The sequence below is a fragment of the Echeneis naucrates genome, chromosome 6 (genome assembly GCF_900963305.1).
Source record: "Echeneis naucrates chromosome 6, fEcheNa1.1, whole genome shotgun sequence".
Classification (NCBI taxonomy): Eukaryota; Metazoa; Chordata; class Actinopteri; order Carangiformes; family Echeneidae; genus Echeneis; species Echeneis naucrates.
The window spans coordinates 18,730,531-18,749,712 of NC_042516.1; the positions used below are offsets into that span (position 1 = coordinate 18,730,531).

Below are 19,182 nucleotides of genomic sequence, written 5' to 3' on the forward strand. Positions count from 1 at the left end.
GGTACAGAAGTGTCTTTGGAATAACCAAGTCTGTAAGTGCAGTAATAAACATCACAGGCTTTAAACACATCCTTTCTGATTCATATATTTAGATAAACGATCTGCTCTTGTTTGTTCAATATTTCTGTCTTTAGCAGCCTTAAATGGACACCACTTCCCATAAGCCCTGGACATTCCTGGATGGGGGTAACTCAAACATCTGTAATAACAGTAGGACAGAGAGGATTGAACTCTGTAGACCTTTTTAGAGTTAAAAGATTACAATTAGAAAGAGTGAGAATGTTGGTGAGTTTTACGGAAACGAATGACGCTGATTGATACTAAATTACTGCCACTGCTTTACCTTTTAAGTGTATTTTTTTTCCTGTGCCCACAAATTCATAGTTTAGAAGCTTTAAAGTAATACAGATTTCCATTTTTAGCAGCCAGCATGAAGTACATCTCCAACTACACCTACACATGTCAAAAAGCTTCAAGTATTCGGCTCGGGCGTGCTGATGAATGTCTCTATTGCTGCTCCTGATGTGACCAGATCTTTACGAGGAGATTGTGGATGGAAAGAAATGTTGCAGGGGGCAATTATGAATCCTTCAAACACCACAATCAGAGTTTTACTCTCCTCCCGAGCTGTCCCATAGATGTGGTAGCACTATGAGCCTGTTGCCGTTTGGGTATAGAAACGTGTGGGTGAAGCTGTATCATTACATCATATGTTTCTACATTTCTGTGCATGTGCTGGCGAGTTTATAATTGTGCAAACAATTTATTTTTTATGGCTGTGGAGGGAGCAGAAAATCACAGCAGGAAGCAGATTAGACTTGTGATCACAAAACAAGCCTTGTGCACACGAGTTCCCTGCTCGAGGATCCCATCTGTCCTGTAAAGAAGCTACTGCTGGCAGATGCCTCTGCACTGCTCTTTTTTTTTTTTTTATGGGGGGGCACTGAGGCCGAGGACAGAGACATGTGTTTTCATGCACTGGAAAGAGGGCGTGGAGGCGAACCTTAAGGTGCAGACCTAGACCAGATCCATCCACAGGTTTGGAATCACAGTTTTAATGAGCAGTTTGTGTTTTGCATTAACAAGATTGATGATAACCTATTTAAAAAAAAAAAAAAAAAAAAACCCAACCCAACAACCTTCTTTTCTGCATTCCTTCTCTATATTTCCAATCTACCTTGCAGTTTTCCTTGTTTTGTTGACATTTAATGTTATTTTTTGTATGAATTGCCTTTTGTTTTTGACTCTGCAAGGAACAGTCTCTCCAATGATATTCACTTGAGAACAGATGAGTCATCAATTAGTTTTTTTTGTTGTTGTTGTTGTTTTATCGGTGATGTTACTGAACAAAGGAAAAGCATTATTTTTTTATTTTCCAAGGTTAACTATCATGTTACTGCTTGTTTTGAAAAAAAAAAAAAAAAAAAAAAAAAAAAAGACTGGCTATCTATAAATGCTTTGTGTTGTGTTTGCCCTTTGAGAAAGTTGAGTCTAGTTGAGTTTGTCTCCAGTGGAAACAACTTAAGCATTTTTATTTTCATGGTGATGGCCCAAACGGAGCCTTCAGCGGTTCCCATGCACCGTTCATACACACAGCCCTCCCAACGGTGCAGATCACCAACAAAAGCTCTGTTTGGCAACCTTTGGAAAATGAGTGGGCGAGGCGACTCCCTCGTGAGACGCACTGCAAATATTAATCTAGGTTAAAGACGGTACTTAGCTTTTGTTCCTATGAAACCCACTTAGAGCATATCAGTTGGCTGCACTGAGTGAACTTTGTGTTCGAGTGCTATCTTGTTTAAATCTCCCCACCCCCAAACCATTTCACGCACACCTTCACTGCTTGTTTGAATCTTTCCCACCTGCAGACAGACCCTCCCCGGTTATCAGCCTTGTTTTCTTCCTTGTTTCCGCCTCCTTGGTGTATGATAATATACTGTAGGTTTACACTGAACACCACTCTGGCATGCTTGGGTTTGCCTGACATAATCCAGGAGAAGTCTGCCTCCTTGTCAGCCCTGTAATTAGACCGCTCTCATTTCTCTTTAAGCCTCATTTTCACCTCCTCTGCTTTTTGGTTGAAACTCTTTCTTCCTCTGTCTCCCTCAACTTCTCCTCCCTCCTCAGACCAACCCCATGCTGGAGAATAAATCAGCCCCAGGGACAGGTGGAGATCTGCCAGCCATGAGGAGATCTAGGCAGGAATGTGATCACTGGTGCAGCTCAGAGAAACATTTAAATCCTGGCACTGTAGAAGAGGACTCAGCTTTTCCCAAAGCCTTTGCTCCATCCCCTGCACTGCCTCTTCATCGAACTTGACAGTGAGGGGTACTGGGCAGCTGCTTTCTGCCTTCCTTTATGTTTTGAATGTTTCCAGGATTTTATTTGTCATTTGTTTCTACGGAAGTTAGGGTGAAAAAGTAATTTAAAAGAAAAGAAGGCAGTGGGAGGATGTTTAATTTGGAGTCAGGAGACTCAAAGCCCTGTGGGTGCAATATTGAATGCAATTTCAACTGAAGTGAGTCTGTGACAAGATTTTGTAGCCGCTCATGGGCAGGCTGCGCTGGTTAGTGAGCGGGCTAATGAGTGAAATATGTGGGATTAAGACCAAGATGTTCTCTCAGGTCCCAGCAGGGTGTAGCGCAATAACAGCTCTGCTCTAATGTTGACCCTCTGGAAGAATAAAATGAACTGTTGGTTCCATTTCTCTCAGCTTTCCTTCCCCATTTTACCACGAAGAGCGGTGGTGGCTTTAATGAAAAATGTCACCATGTCTGCTAAAGTGCGTAGCTTCAATAAAATTTGGTCAAAACAGAGCCGTGCAGCTTCAGAGATTTACAGCTGAGCCCATCTGAGATGATACAGGGCTCTTATGGTAAAGCCCTGGTATGGTAGGCCGTAGAGTGTGTGCTCCCACTGGATGTGACGACATTATTGTCAGCGTTGCCTGAGTTGTGCGGTCGAAACTGACACAATTTCACGTGGAAATCGAAAAGGTTTGTTACATTTAGCTCACAGCTGTTAGGAGTTAGTGCATCAACTCTGTCAGCATGGGAGTTCACATGTTAGTATGATTACATGTTTATCGAGTTTTGTGCGAAGCTGCTTTTTCCAAAACCGTACAGCTTTCTCAGTGAAGCTGCACACTGTAGCTCTGGGAGAAGTAATAAGTCGGAAATACTCATTGAATTTCTGACTTTATGGCAAATTCAAAATAGGAGGTGGCATGTAGCTTGGAGGATTCTTCCGTTTATTGTAAACATCAACATACGACCGCCAATGAGACAATGAGAATAAATTTGCAACTTCAGACATTCTGAGCAAAGTTCTTCTGACACTCGCTGTCAGCAGGAAATAGCTTTATATTGCATGGTTGCACTTAGAGACTTCATCTTGAATACACAGAGTGATGTATAGTCTCATAAATAGCATTACCACAGGAGTAAACATGTCTCCTTGCCTTATGCCGCTCCGCTAGTCAGTTTATGCTTGATAAAAAATGTCCATTTTAAGGTGTAGCCTGACATTTTGGGAAAAACTCTTTGATTTGTCTTGTAAAAACTGAGCGATGGCACAAAGAAAACAAACAAACAAACAAAAACAAACCCAACCAGTACTTTGAACTTCGGCGATAAACACACTGTCACTTGTTTAATAAAAGATTCAAGTGCAAAAACTCCAAGTTGAGGTTTTTGAAATGAATTCTCGTCTAACCCATGACTGTCTCCAAAAATAACCTCCTGTAATACTTGTCATTTATATAAAAGTCAGCTTCCTTTGTTTTATGACAAGCTAATCAAACCAGCTTCCTGCACGAGCTTCATATGTAGCCCGCAGATGTGTCAATGAATAGGCATATTTTCCATTCATTTTGCTTAACTAATTCCCCAGTAGAGATGAGGAGCTATTAAAAGTTTTGTTAATGCTACATAGCCATAGTTTTATGCCGTAACTATGTTAAAAGAGAAGCTGTTATAAAATATCTTTGACGTGCTGCAGTGACTCGATATCAGAAGGTAACAAGACGACGAGGCGTTATAAGGGAAGCACGATCACTTCAGCAGAAAAAAAGTAGGCGTGATACCAACAGCGAAGAAATGAAGGCCACTTTTCGAGTTTAATGTTTAATTGGATTTCTTTGGACGGGTGAGCAAACTCTGAATGTTAATATCAAAGCTTGCACACAGCAGTGTGTGTGTTGGTGAAGAACAGCTGTGCGATGTTGGTGCTCCTTTACGGTTTTTGTTTTCGGTGACAGGACTGTGCATGGAAAAACTTGAGCTAATTTCCCTGGAGTTTTTTTCTGCCTGTTTCCTTAACAACAGAGGGAAAGATCCCCCCCCTCACACACACACACACACACACACAGGCACACACGCAGAGACACACAACCACTGCTTTCCTCCCTCCTCTCTCCTCCAAGCTTGCCCATTTTAGGCTGTTCCTCCCTTTTTTTTTTTTTTCCAGCAAAAAAAGGGGGGATAGTATGACAGCTTTTCCTGCTCCTTGTGGATTGGGAGTTTCGGGAGGGAGAAAACTCTGTTACTCACTCCGTATCCAACTTTGAGAGGAAGTTACCACCTCTTCCCCCAGATTCTGCACGCGCACGCTCAGGCAGACACACACACTCTTCAGGACTTGACCACAGCAGCAACAGGGAATCAACAGAAACAGTCAGGGCTGCTTGTAGTGCTGCTGGTTTGTTTTTGTTTTTTTTTGTTTGTTTGTTTTTTGTTTTTCTTTTTCCAATTTGGAGGGAAAGAGGACTAAGATTTGCAGTGTTTGCCTGAGGCTTTCTGTGCGGACTGAACAGTTACAGAGGGACTTTTTTTTTTTTTTTTTTTTTTCTAATCACTAACCGGTGAGTTTGACAGTTCGTTTCAGTGTATGGCCAGTACCATAGAAACAGTAACCTGAGGCTTTTCTGTTGAACTTTTCCAATGGATGAAGTTTTTTTCTGCAGGACAGAGAATGTTAAAGTTTTATTTCCTTGCAACTAATGTGAACGAAAACCTTAGTAGGACTGATCAGAGGTGCCTGTGCTTGTGCTATAAAGTTTGATATCTGGTTTTCATTATAGCAGCCCAAGTTTTATTTCACATGAAATATGAGTTCCTTATGTGAGTATTTATTTTAGTAAACTGTGAATGAGTGTAAACACCTTGTTCAAGCCCTTTTATGAAAGATAGTGTCTTTCCTTCCCTCGTGTTCCATATCAGTATTGTTTCTCAACGCTGTTGGTGCATGGTAACGTTTTCCTGTTAAATGAGTGTTTTCAGTGATGAAGCAAAGAGCAGCTGATGCAGCACATAGTGGTTGAGACGGGACAGGAGTACCTGGCTGTGGCTTTCCTGTGCAGCTGCGTATTATTGACCAACCTTGAGGTGATTAATTAGTCGGCACCTTGCTACAATCAAAGCAAACATCCCCACCTTTTTTCCGTTAGGCTTGAAGGGGCAGATGTCAGATGAGGTGAAAGCCATCCCAGCAGTTCAAATGCGGTTTTGAAAGTGCACACATGGAGCATATGGATTGAATTTTATTTCTTTCTCAGCTGTTCCCCTTCTATGCATCCATAGAAACGTTAATGCAGAACAACAGTTAACCGTGTGCCTCAGCTCTCACACCTCCTCTGGATGTCGGCGGTTAGCGCCTCTTATCAGGGAGAAAGCGAGGTGAGACAGGAGGGAAGTGATGAGTGGAGGCTGAGCCGGACTGGTTGCTTTAAGGGGCTCTTATAATTTATATTATCTGGGCAGACGGCTTCTCAGCTGTGCCTCTAGTCGATCAGATAACCTTCCATGGGATGAGTGTGAATGCACACTAGTTTAGTAACCCCTTGAAGGCTTTGTGGCTAGAATGAGTTGACTTCTTTGTGACCTCTAGGAGCGCCTAATCTAAGCAGACTTTCCCCCTTTTTTTTTTTTTCCAGAACCCCACCGCCTTATTTATCAGTGGTCCTGTCTTATCTGTCCAGAAGGTGGTTGTTAACCTATTCTATTTACTCGGAGGTCAGAGTTCAGACTCTGATTTGAACTGCTTGTCTAAACTCCCGGGGTACCAATTTGTTTGAAAGGGGAAGATGCAGATGTTTTCAGCCTTCACAAAGTCAAGATAAGTGGGAAAAAAAAGAAGAAGTCCACAAAGAAAGGGACCAGAAATAGACACGTCTTTGCAAGAAAAAGAGTTCACAAACATTATTCATCATCCTTGTTTTGAATTCAAAGCCAGCAGAGAAAGATTTTAGTTGCTTAAGTGGGTTTACTGATGAGTTTCATCCTGTAGCAGCATTGTCTCTCTTTCTTGCAGAAAATGTTTCGTCCCAGTGGATGTTCTCCCCCTGAACTGTAATTAGCAGGCCCTTTAATTTTTTCTCATTTGGGGCATGGTTTGGAGAGAGCATTATTTGATCGAGGAATGAATTATCTTGAGTCTGTTTCAGATTTAATTACACAACACAAACAACTAGGAAATTTTCAATACAAGCATACTTTTAGAAGTTCAGTTTATAACGTGTACACATACAGTGTAATGTGTCTCTTACATCCCCAGACTGAAACAGATGGAGAATTCTGTGCATGCTGCATAAAACATTCATTGCTGGCTGGGCAGGTCATTTTATAGCATTGTTTCAAAAGCTAGCCCAGCGGGAAATGTTTACCAGTTGTATCCCAGCAGTCAGTTCAGTTTTTGTCCAATGCAGTTACCAAACTTAGATTAGATGACGGGCATTTACCGCTACCTTGGTTCACCCAATGGTCGAACTACAGATGGGGAATAAACTTATGACACAACAAATATCTAACAAAAACGCTGTGAAGGCTTGATGTAGGAACACTTCAAATATTGCCATAATGGGTTTCAAGGTACATATTTAGGACAGGGAGTCAAATGTCATCCAGATCTGCTGATCATCAGCTGATATCTTCGAGCGCCAGCTATATATCCAACAGAATGTTCTATTCTAACTAACTGTCGCTGCTGGCAAAATGCTTTAGTTCATGTGAATGCTGATGTTTTGCCCAACGACTGCTAGATGAATGAAAAAACCGTGGCATGTTATTTTTATTTAAAGGGACTAATTATTTGTTGAACCCTACACCTCTCCCATGGCAGTCTTGGCATGTGAACACATAGTCAATTTAAAAAGCAGGTCTCACAGATGTAGTTTAGAGGGGGGCGAAATTCTTAAATGCATTCTTTTGTCCATTTCACTGTGATGCGGCAGCTGGTTTTGATTAATACCCCTTTTGAAACGCTTGAAACACAGTATCGTGGCTATCATTTGGGGAAATTATAATAACAAACATGGCTTTTTTTGTAAACACACCTTAAACAGTGCTTCTTTTTTTAATAAGCTGTGTTTCAAATAGGAGTTTGACTTCTATACGCACACAGCCATTGATAAATGCAACCAATAACACATATACACAAAGAGGAGCAAGGAGAACCCAAAACCTTTACGCTCAGTGTGAAAACTTTCTAAACGGGGTGCAAAGGCCAGAACCACATTTATTTGCTACATGAGTTGTTTAAAACAATTTTAGCAAAAGAGCGCCGCAATCCTTAAAAAAGCAAACAAACTATGAAATAATTAATTCAATACTAATATAAATTTTTACATTTAATGAACTGGTATATTAAATTCTGTCCCTTTTCCCTCCATTAACAAGTCATCAGAAGTGGGTGATCCGTTCGTTCTTTTCCTGGTCCATATTCTCTGGTCTGATCTGGATCTCTGGAAGGGTCCTGTCTAGGTCCTTGGTGGGGGGGCACCATACTTTATTTATCCTGAGGGAAATTCACTTACATGCCTTTACACTGCAATGTGCTTTACTTCCAACATCACAGACACACTGCTCGTTTTTGTAGAGATTAATTGATGAAAAAGCACAAAACAGGCTCAGTGATGGGGAACTATCTAGAAATGTATGTTAATACTTGTGGCACAGCTGGTTAATATCCAGACAGCTCCACTTCAGGGGATCCGAATCCGGGTCTTCTGTCCTGAGTCTCTCGTTCACTTGTACCATGGTCGCTGCGCAGTGTGACCGGCCAGAGCGTTCCCCTTTAAGCAGGTGGGCTTGTGTGTAATGTGTGACGTAGTCAGCACGTAGCCACGTTGCGTGTGTGTCCCTCTCTCCGCTGAATGGTGTGAGAAGTAACGCCAGCTGTAGCCGCTGTAAGCTCAGTCAGCGTGATGAAAGTAAAGTCCTGTGTTGTGATGTTTGAACAAAGCGGGTCCGTGTGTCCAACTACTCCATCTCTCCTCTTCTGTGTGCGCTAGTTACCATGGTTACCAGCATCAACGAGCTAAGCTAAGGTCAAACAGACTCAGCTGTAGAGCCAGCCACACTAGCATTAGCCGAGCTAGCTAAAGTGCAGAGCCGCGACTCTAACTCACTACGATCATAAGTGTCCCTCCAGGACCGGAGCTGGAGACCTCTGGACTGGACCAAACCCCCCCCCCAGAGACAGAGACTGGACCGGATCCCTCCACAGGGATCTTTAGGGCCTCTTTAACTGAAGATATTTTTGAGCTATAAACATGTCAGCAGCAGAATCACATCAGTGTATCGTATAATGACAATAAAGCTACTTTCCTGTATCTCCTTAGGTATTTTTTTATACTTAAGTAATTTTTTTAAGCAAATACTTAACTTATATTTTGACGAAGCAACTTTTACTTGTATTGGAGTAATATGACAAGGAGTATCTGTGCTTTTACTCAAGTAGTGAAGTTGTGTACTCGGTCCACCTCTGTCACAGAGTAGTCCATAGGGTCCATGTAATTGATACATTATGTGGCGTTGGCGTGCTGCTGGATGGTGAGCCCAGATCGACGCGAAAGGGTGAGATCATTGCTCTATTTGCGGCGTGTAGAGTTCAGGATGCTCTGAATGCACAGCGATTTAGCAAATCATCGAGCAATGCTCACATGAATCAATTCCAGCGCACAGAAACGTAAACAGACAACCAGTAACTGTCAACAAGCAGGCAAATACTCTACACACATGCACAAAAAAACCCTGTCAGCAATCAAATACACGGCTGTTGCTCCGATTTGGTTCACTGCTGCCACAAGCTCTGTGTGATTCGCCTGATTGGTACCGTGATAGCATCAGTCCGAAGATGGTACGGGGGATATGTCCTCATTTACATAGCAATGCATTCTGACGCTGACTCACATCAGGAACACATCTGGGTCCCATTAACCACTTGCCCTAACCCCCAGCGCACTCCCATTTCTCCATTACCATCCTATTACCTGCCATGGCCCACAAAACATGTTCTTCGTAGGACAAGCCATGCCCCGTGGGTCACTTTTTAAAACACAACGATAAAGAGGAATGCTTTTGGGCAAAAGGTTGTAGTTAAATTATAAACCAACCTGGTGTCGTGTCGGCATATTGAGTCATGTTGAATATATACCCTCGTTGAAAAGCACAATGCCAAAAGTCAAATAATATCTGCCCAACAACGGCTCACTGGTTGGAGTCTGTGTTTACCCTTGGAAAATTCTTTGTCCTTGAGAGCAAAGCTGTTGTTCATTGAGTCCATGTCAAATGAAGTGCACACGAGACAAATGCATCAACACAAGAGAGTACAAACAAAGGCTCCTTTCATCTCTGTATCAAACAGAAAAACATACGCAAGTATGGATGGGATTGACTCTTCTACAAAACAAAAAAAACAACAAAAAAAAAACATTTGAATGGTGCAAGAACAAGACAGGTTTAGATCATTTATTTCCAGCTAAAACCCACTGGAGAGGAAACAAAAACTGGGCAAGTGCTGGCTTTGCGTTCAGTGGAACTGGCAGCACACTAGTTAAGACAAAGGTCAAATGTGATTTAAAATGGGTTGAGTTTTTCCCCCAGACGATGTTAGTTGTATTTCACACTTAGCATCTTAATCAATATCAAGGTAAATATGCATCATACTTTCTTTGTGCTTTTTTGCCAATGTGAAAGTGATTAAATGTCTCCACCCAGACTCCATCCAGGGACTTTTCTGCTCTGGTAAGGAAAAGAATAGGACTTAACCATTACTATGCCAAAAATGCTCTGTTCTTAATATTTTCTTTACAGAATTGGAAATCTGGCTGAAATATTTGCTGTAGCCTGTTTAACTCTTCCAATGGCCTGTCGTAACTTTAAGATGCCCAGTTTCTCTGCCTTTGATCGTAGCAGTTTGTCTCTTTTTGTGCTGTGGCGGCGTTCACTCTAAATAAAACCCCCGTATAGGGGAACTTTTGATATATTTCAGTTTATTATATTACTCAATGCCATGGTATATTTCATTGGTCTGACACAAAACATTAAGACGACTATAAAAGCATTTTCAAATACTCTACCTGGTGCTCCATTTCTCCATTCTGATAGCGACCACAATCCTGACCTGCTTCCAAACACAACAACGCGCCTCTGAGTCAGAAACGCTGGTAGAGCTTGAGCAGATGGATCTTCACGTAAAGAAGATCTGTTTCAAAAATGCACTCCTACTCTCTGCAGAAATGTTTTTCTCAAGCTTCTTGGACGTGGGGAAATCTTCCTGCAGCCTCCACAAGAAATTATCTTCACCCTGTGGACCCTCATGAGTGCTTTCACAGACTCTGTAAACGGAGATCTGGGTTTGGACAAGGTTTCTGTTTAATGAGTGATTGCCTGCACCTCTGTTGTTTTGGGGAGCGCTTGAAGGTCCATTACGTTTTAAGACTTGGAGATCGCTCAGGTGTGTCAGATATCGCAGCCATTATTTTTGTGATACAATTTCAAACTCTCTGGCAGTTTTTAGGTAGTTGTTAACCTCTCATCAGCAACTTAGGCATTCTTCTAAAGTTAGGAGTTAGAAAATAATTGAGCCAAGATTGAGCTCTGATTCTGTGTATTTATTTAAGACCACGTAGAGTTTCAGAATGTGCTCTGCAAGCTAAAAATTATGAATACATTACCCAGATTGTTTTGTTTGATGTTGTACATCATTAAGTCCAGACTGATTTTCATCAGCAGAGGCCTCAGAATCAAAGCAGCGACTTTTTAATGAACATAATTGAGAGTAAAGATACTGTGTAAGTTGCTATAAATTCTTTTGGCAGCTTCTGTCATATCCTTTATTAGATAGAGACTGTGTGTGGACTTGGGTTTGATTTGTTTGAAAGTGTGATTTAATTCAAATCGGGCTGTTTTCGCTCTGTGAAGTGCCGTCCAAGATGGACCACAGAAAGACCTCTGCTGTGCCAGAGAATTCGAAGGTATTAAAAATATTTCTTTTCCTCTGTGGCTTAGCGTGTGTCATGACAATGAGGAAATAACACTGACCTGCTCCTAGCTCTAATCTGACCTTTTCATCTTCTGTGTGTAAATCAGATGTGGCTCGATTCCCCCGTATCGATTCCACTAAAGGGTTATGACTTTGATTCTTTCATGACACAGGCATTTCTGGTGAAGAATCAGGGGGGAAATCACCTGTATTCTGTGAGAAACTGTTGCTTTTAAAGCTGCTCCAGTTTCAAGGCAGCTGATGAATCCCCCAGTTGACGTCTGGTGTACAGCAGACGGCTCAGCCGTTCTGTCTCACACTTATCCCAGACAATGGCATTGATGCTGAAGGACGGCTCAGACCTGGATGTTATCCCTGCGGAAAGGGACAAGCCCTGTGGGAAGGAAGAGCCATTGTGGTTATCTTCAAGTGGATGACAACAAAAATATCACACTCTGTGGCAGTTTGGAAATTTTCATCCACTCTGCTCTTGCACCCGAACCAAAGTAAACAATGCTCAGTTAAAATAGGATCTGAGCTCTTCTCAGGCCACAACACACACCATACTGTGCTTATGCTGGCGTCAATCAGAGCAGTCTTCTCTTACATAAATAGCTCATCGCTGATTTATGGATTTTTAGCAAAAACAAACAAACAAAATGGGAAAACAACTGAGCTGAGCGAGTTGCGATCCTCAATATTTGTGGTTGGGATTATATTTTATTTGGTTTTAATATGAGCTTATGACACACATTTATACAGAGACACCTTTCCCACAGAGTTTGAGCCATATTAAGATGGCTTACTTGATTATTTAAAAGTCAGCAGCGTGCAAAGGACTCAGGAAGGGGATGGCTGACAGGATATAAGGCCAGGAAAGAGCAAATGATAAGCTAGCAGGGACAAAAAAAATAGAAAGGACCAGACATTAACGTCACAGATGTGGCACAATGACACGTGCTGCGGCTGGCTCAGCCAGATCAATGGAAAATTTCATTTTGGCCGGCTTTCATCCTGACTAAGGATTTGTAGCCAAATTATGACAAGCAAAAAACAAGCTTGTATTAAAAGTCATGAGGTGCACTGAAATTATTATTATAACAGAAATTTTACGCAAGCTTTCCAAACAATAGCACCATATGGTGTCCTGATTCTTGAGATATTATCACTTCTATTGTAGAGCAGATGGTGTGAAAGCTCACACCAGTCAACACTCCCCAAAACTTTCCACAAAAACATTGTTTATTTACAATATGTTGATTTTTGCCAAAGTTCATGCTCTGGTCCCATGCGACTACCCCGGCAGCCATAATATGAGGACAACTGTTTTGATTCATAATATATACCAGACACTTTATAATGTAACTTAAGTTTGTGCGCCCGATGGGACAAAACTATACACCAAATCGCTGTGGCATGTTATGATGGAGGTCTCATTTTCAACATCTGCAATAGAAAAACATATTGGGTCACTTGGAGAAAATGACTGAAAGCTGACTCATGGATAGTGCATCGCTGAGAAGGAGTGAGTCTGTCAATGATTCCCCACTAAGGGGTAAAACAAAGGAACAACAAACAACACAGCAGAATAATTAGTGTTTAGATGGACTTTAAACAGGCCTGCGCTCGTCATTAACTACCAATAACAGACATCTGAGTTACGATAAAGCTCAGTTTTGTCATCATCCTGTGTAAGAGGAGCCCCGTTGCTGCACTGGAGGTGTCCAATCATTAGCTTTGACCTTGGCTTCAAGAACGACTGTTAGTCATCTGAGCCGTGCACTTTATTACCCTTGAGACAAAACAAAACTTCTCATTGAAAGGCTGTGTTCTTCGGCTCTGCCTGGATAGTGATGAATAGATTCGGTTCGTTGGAAAGAAAGGGTTGACTCTGTAGGAGAGAGGAGATGAACTTGTTCGTAATTGAAAAGAAAGGAAGGAACTCACCAGGAAGACATCGCGTAGGTCCATCCCCACGGAGTCGAGCGGAGACAAAAGGCCCATCGTCTCGCTCCTGTGGGGACAGAGGGGGTGGCCTGGAAAGCTTGTTACCATAGTGACTCCTCTGTCACTTAGCCCCCGGGCGCTGTGCAGTGTACATAGGATCTGCAAAGAGTCAGCAAGATCAAAATCAGCCCTGGAAAGCACAATGGCTGCGCTAAACCAACTGCAGCTGGTTGAGGAGCTTTTTCCTAAACGTGACTATGTGTTCGAAAAATTCACAAGGGAGCTTTTTTTCTCAGTCCCAGGTCAGCACAACTGGCAATGTAAAACACTGACACCCAGCGGGTTGCTAAAATATGTGACTTTGGTGTGGCAGAAAAACGTCAAAATTTTGTCATAAACATAAAACACCAACAATGATTTGCCGTGTAATGTGAAATCATTTTGTAACCTCATCACTCTTAGACAGCACGAGAACATCAGTCCAACAGCTAACTGCACCTGAGGCCATTCAAACAACTCCAAAGAATATATACAAAGACAACAACTTTTCAGTAAAAAAAACCCAAAGCTGTGTAAATATATGAAGACATTGTTTGCTTTGTTGTTGTTGTTATTTTCTGGCAGCCATCACAGTCCCATGCTTTGCCTCTGTGAATTTAACCGTCTCTACGCTCGGAAGAGCACAGTTGAATTTCCACCCTCTGAAACGCCTGCCTGTACTCTGTGGCTGGAGGGTGTATCCTCCAATAGGCCTGTCGCTGTTTGCATTGCAGACACCTCAGTGAGTTTGGTTCTAATGTAGCCTGACATCTCTATGTGTGTGGGTATCTGTCCGTGTGTGTGTTTGTTCTTGTCTCAGGGTGGCCAAATTAACTGTTCAGCCTGAGGACCAAAGATCACGGGCTCTGATCCAACAGCAAAGGAGAGAAAGAGAGAGGAGTGAGATCATTCTGCATCCAACTTTTCACCACGCTATGAGTTGGGACTGAGGGTACACACCAAAGTTTCATTTTGTGGTAAGTTTCATTTTCTCTCTCTACTCTCATTTGTGTTTGCTGCTGCTTTTACAGGCAATTGTTTACCATGTGGCATAGTGGTTAGCACTGTTGGCCCACAACAAGGTCACAGGTTTGATTCCCAGGCCTTGAGCTTTTCTGTACGGAGTTTGCATGTTCTCACCATGCTTGCGTGGGTTTCCTCCAGGTACTTATGCATGTTTGGGTTAACTGGTGACTCTAAACTGTCTGTAGGTCTGAGTGTGAGTGGTTGTTGGTCTCTCTCTGTCTGTCTCTGTGTGTTGGTCCTGTGATGGACTGGTGACCCCACCCTCACCCAATGCGACTTGGGATTGGCTGCAGTACACCCCACAACCCGGACATGGATAAGCAGTAGAAGATCAATGAATGTTTGCCATGTTTCATCAGTACACCACATTATATGGTTTGCGGAAAGCTGCGTCAACTAATGAGCACAAATTCTTCATAAATCATTGAGGTATTCACACCGTGGTGACGATCAGGCACTGAGGTTATCAGTTGATGTGATTAGGAAGTAAATGCAAACACAAACATGTGGTTTGTGCATTTTAAGGACATCCATATGATCTGTGTGTAGGCACACTGACATGTGTTTCAGCTTAGAGAGCACTACATGCAGGTTATAGTTGGATGGTTTCAGAGTTCGTCATCATTTCACATGAACAGTGTTTTTTTTTCCACAGTCAGCCACAACACAAAGCACATGTTAAAGGAGACTAGTGGAATGACTAAAGGAGCATTCCTTTTAGTTAAAACGCGTCCCACTGACATTACTATCAACGCTGCCATGCTCCTCAATAACACCATGATGCCATCAATCCGGGGAGGAGGAAATTGTTAACAAAATGGCAAAGTGGTGGAGGAAAGCCGGAGTCAGCAGGAATGGGCTGACGGGTGTTGAAGGAAAATGGAGGAAATACAGAAAAAGCAACAACACAACGTGACCCTGGTGTGGTTCTCCAACCGGCAGGTCCAATGAAAGACAGAGAGTCACAGGGTCCTGGATACAGATAATTACTCAAAATAAAAGAAACAGAGAAGGGAGAGTGAGCATAAACCTTTCCTGTACCTCTGCTGAACTGCTCCACAGGTTTCACTTTAAGAAAGATTTCCTTGGGAGTGTTATTACTCACCACCGCACACAGGAGCAGTTAAAAATACAATGGTGCTCCTTAGACTAGCAGGATACCAGGAAGATGGACAGCTTAAATGTCAGAGACACATTGTCCAAACATTAAAAATAAGTCAACAACACACTGGCCTTTTCCTCTGAGCTTCACAGACTGACCCGAGAGTCCTATGAGGCAGCAAAGACTCCTTTGTGGTGACTTGGAAAATCGACACTTGGCCTCATTTATGAAAGACTGTCATGATTCAGAGAGAATGGCAGAGGCAAAGAGCCATGAGCCAAATGCGTTATGACGATCCCAGCTGAAGCCCGTATTTAAAGAAAACACAAAGAAGCTTTTGTTTGACGCTTGGAGGATCATCCCACCCACCCTGAGGCATATGAATAAGTTGCTGTGGTCAGTGGGTTTGACATCCAAACATTGCACAGAATGTGACATTGGAGGAAGGCTTTTTGACTTTGAGCACCTGAAAGGATGTATGGCTGGATTATTATCTGAAGTCAAACTTAACATGGTCTCATATGTTTATTGTGTTTCAGGTGTGAAGAAAACAAAGTCGACATCATCATGGATGTGAAGAAAAAAGAAATGGACCTCCTGAGCAACAGCATAGCTGCTTATGCACACATTAAAGGTAAACTCCGCAGCCCAGCACAATATGTGGCTTCATGTTTAGGATTTGATCTTGAATGAACGAGCTAACTCTATCTGACACTGTTCATGCGTGTCCTTTCCACAGCCAACCCAGAGAGCTTTGGCCTTTACTTCGTGCTGGGAGTGTGTTTCGGCCTGGTGCTGACGCTCTGCCTCCTGGTCATCCGCATCTCCTGCAAGCCGCGAACCAACGTCGCTCCCTCCACGCCTGAGAAAAAGCAGTTAAAGGACATGAGCGAGGAAGAAGAAGAGAGCGATGATGACGAAGATGAAGATGGAGATGACGTGGAGGCCCCTATCCCTCTGCCCAGCACAGAAATCCCTGTTGCTAATCACAGCGGCCAATCTGATGGGACGTTGAGCGTGAACGTATTTACCTCAGCTGAGGAGTTGGAACGAGCTCAGCGACTGGAGGAGAGAGAACGGATCATTCGGGAGATCTGGAGGAACGGCCAACCTGATATCCTGGGGACAGGAACGGGGACAATTGGAAGAGTGCATTACTACTAAGAGAGCTACAGGGGAAGCACTGTAAACTCTGTGAAGGAGTGGCAAAGACCTTTGGGTGGGCCTGGTGGCCCTGAAGCCTGCGAGACTTGAGACCATGTGGAGAGAGGACCAACAGTGATGCACCACCTTGCTTGGCTCTAACAGAGCTGAACTTTGACATCTCTCATTTCTCATGAAGCAATGCGATTTTCAAGAGACCTTATCATGAACTTATATCAAGAGATGTTTTTACAGCTAATTAATCTGTATGGATGAGAATGTATGAATGTGGGAGCTGAAGGAAACTTGAAGTAATCAGTCTGTTAGAAACTATGGTGCTTAAGGATATAAAATGCACACAACCAGGTTATGTAATGAGTGAAAATTTTAAATCCGAATAAGTACAATGTGTGTACTGTGGAGATAATTTGTTTTGCAGAGAGGGGAAGGAAACGAGCAACATTTTCCGACTTAAAAGTAAACTGGAGGTCAGAGATTACATGTTCATATGCACAAAGAAAATTAAAGTTGGAATCTTTAATTTATGAATACATTACACCCAAGCCAACATTTTCAGGTTTAATTCCACCAGAAGAAATTGCAAAATTAAAGTATTAAGCTTAAAACCATTTTTCGTTTCTCTTCATGATGCTCAGTGATGTCAGACAAATAAACAAATGAAACAAATAAAGAGTGGCTTATTCGTCCATACCTTTGGGTTATGGATTTATGATGAAGCCTGAAAATCTGTTTGTTTGTTTTTTTTTTTCCTTCTTTGTCATTTATTTCTGCTCAATGTCTTTTTTTTTTTAATCCAGTTTTTATAACATAAAACTCCAAACAAGTCCTAATGTTTGGAGAACAACTGATTATAATGAAGTTTAGCTATAGGATAATCTTAACCTAACCCTAAATAATCTTAATAATCTTTAATAGTCGTAGGAAAAAGAAAAAAACCCGGAAGGCAATCAATGTCGCCCAAGTCTTTACCGTAAATAACTTAATGGAGGGGCACCCGTAACACCTGGTTTGTACCGTCTCGTCTTGCGCCTCTACTTTTGGTGATTTCGGTGTATCCGGTGATATTTTCCGTTGTGTCAACCGATTCCGCCCCCCCACAACGGTGTTGTGTTACCGTGCGTACTTAAAGAAGAAACGTGGTGATACACACCAGGTAATAATACGGCCACGATGTATGATGTGGAATGAGCCGATCGTTATGGAGAAATAATCCAGGTAGGATGAGGATTATACATCGTGGTTATATTTTTAACTGGAACACGTACAGACATATTATTACCTGGAACACGCATTAGCTTGTAGCCAGAGTTTGGATGTCTTCTGTGGTCATCACTTACAACAACACGTTCCAACTCCTCATCACAGAATACAGGTCTGTCTGCCTGCGCGCTCACACACACACACACACACAAAACATTAACAACGAGTAATGTCCCGGTCTTTGTGTGTGTTGTTGTGTCTGAAGCGGTGGAGTACTTCTAAATAATATCTTTGTACAGAAATAAAGCCAACAAGTTAAATACATTCCTCTGGCCCCCATGTCACTGTCTCTGTTACCTGACTGCAGCTGGAGCCCTCTCCTCTCCGTCTCTTCCTCTCTGATGGAGTTACCAAACTCAGCTGTTTCTGTCAAAGATAACGTTTTGTGTCGGGCTTTAATACAAGCTAGGCTAATGGGCGTTAGCATTAGAGCTGTCCAGTTAGCTTACGTTAAAAATGAACGGCCCTGTTTCTTACCTTGCTCTACGTTTCTCGTTCCAAACTCACCGTCACCACCTTTTAAAAAAAGTTTTGTATAGAACATTTCTCAACCTTTTATTTTCTTATTCTTCTTTCATTTCCCGACTGGACATTTTCCTATCGAACTTCAGACAACAGACAACAGGCTAGCATAGCAACAGTAACCAAGGGGGGCGGGGCTTAGCGAAGGATCGGTGGCCAAACCATTTATTGGGGGGGGGGGGGGGGGGGGGGGGTGTTACAATTAGGAAGAAAACAAGTTAGAAACTTTTGTAACTCAAATATGACATAATCCACATATTACAAAATAGTAAAAGTTGTGTTTTTTTTACATGTCCTCCATAAACAAATCATCTCAGTGGGTGATTCATTCGCTGTTTTACTGGTCTAGTCTGTGGACGCGTCCTGTCTCCGGTCTGGTCTCGGTCCGTTCCTGGAGGGGTGCCAGACCGGTCTGGTCTGGTTCGGCCTAGGTCCTGGGGGGGGCGCCGTATCTGCATTAGCCCAGTCCATTACTCGCAACCAATTAATTCCGTAGACACGTTCAGGTGCCCACACCGGGAATCGAACCGCAATCTTCACATTACATACATTTACATTAAATCACGTTTAACATTACATACATATTCAGCATTACATTAACATCAGATATACATATTTACAGTCATTACATCACTTTTTACATCCACATCATGTGTGTATATATATATATATATTCCATTACAGTTCCATTACAGTCCATTACATCACTAACCCCGGGGTTGCATTACATTACGTTACATTACACATTGACATCACCTACCCTAGCCTGGAATCGAACTGCTCCCACCCAGGTGTGGGGCGGCAGCGTTACCACTGCGCCACAGCGCTGCTTGACTCACCGCACATATTTGCGCTATTTC

General features: G+C 42.4%; 1 protein-coding gene across 3 annotated transcripts; it reads left to right on the top strand.

Annotated features, from left to right (window-relative positions):
* Positions 1–972: 972 nt before the first annotated feature.
* On the top strand, positions 973–17,254 carry eva1ba (eva-1 homolog Ba (C. elegans)). 3 transcript variants are annotated; one of them, XM_029504433.1, is made up of 4 exons: positions 973–1,038; positions 14,069–14,225; positions 15,916–16,010; positions 16,116–17,253. In XM_029504433.1, exons 3-4 carry the CDS (start codon positions 15,944–15,946, stop codon positions 16,538–16,540), a joined length of 492 nt encoding a protein of 163 aa, XP_029360293.1. In that variant the 5' UTR covers positions 973–1,038; positions 14,069–14,225; positions 15,916–15,943; the 3' UTR covers positions 16,541–17,253. The 3 variants fall into 3 exon arrangements, with proteins under 3 accessions (XP_029360293.1, XP_029360292.1, XP_029360294.1); XM_029504432.1 differs by lacking the exon at positions 973–1,038 and having other exon boundaries at positions 8,581–14,225; XM_029504434.1 differs by lacking the exons at positions 973–1,038; positions 14,069–14,225 and having other exon boundaries at positions 16,116–17,254.
* The last annotated feature ends 1,928 nt before the right edge of the window (positions 17,255–19,182 follow it).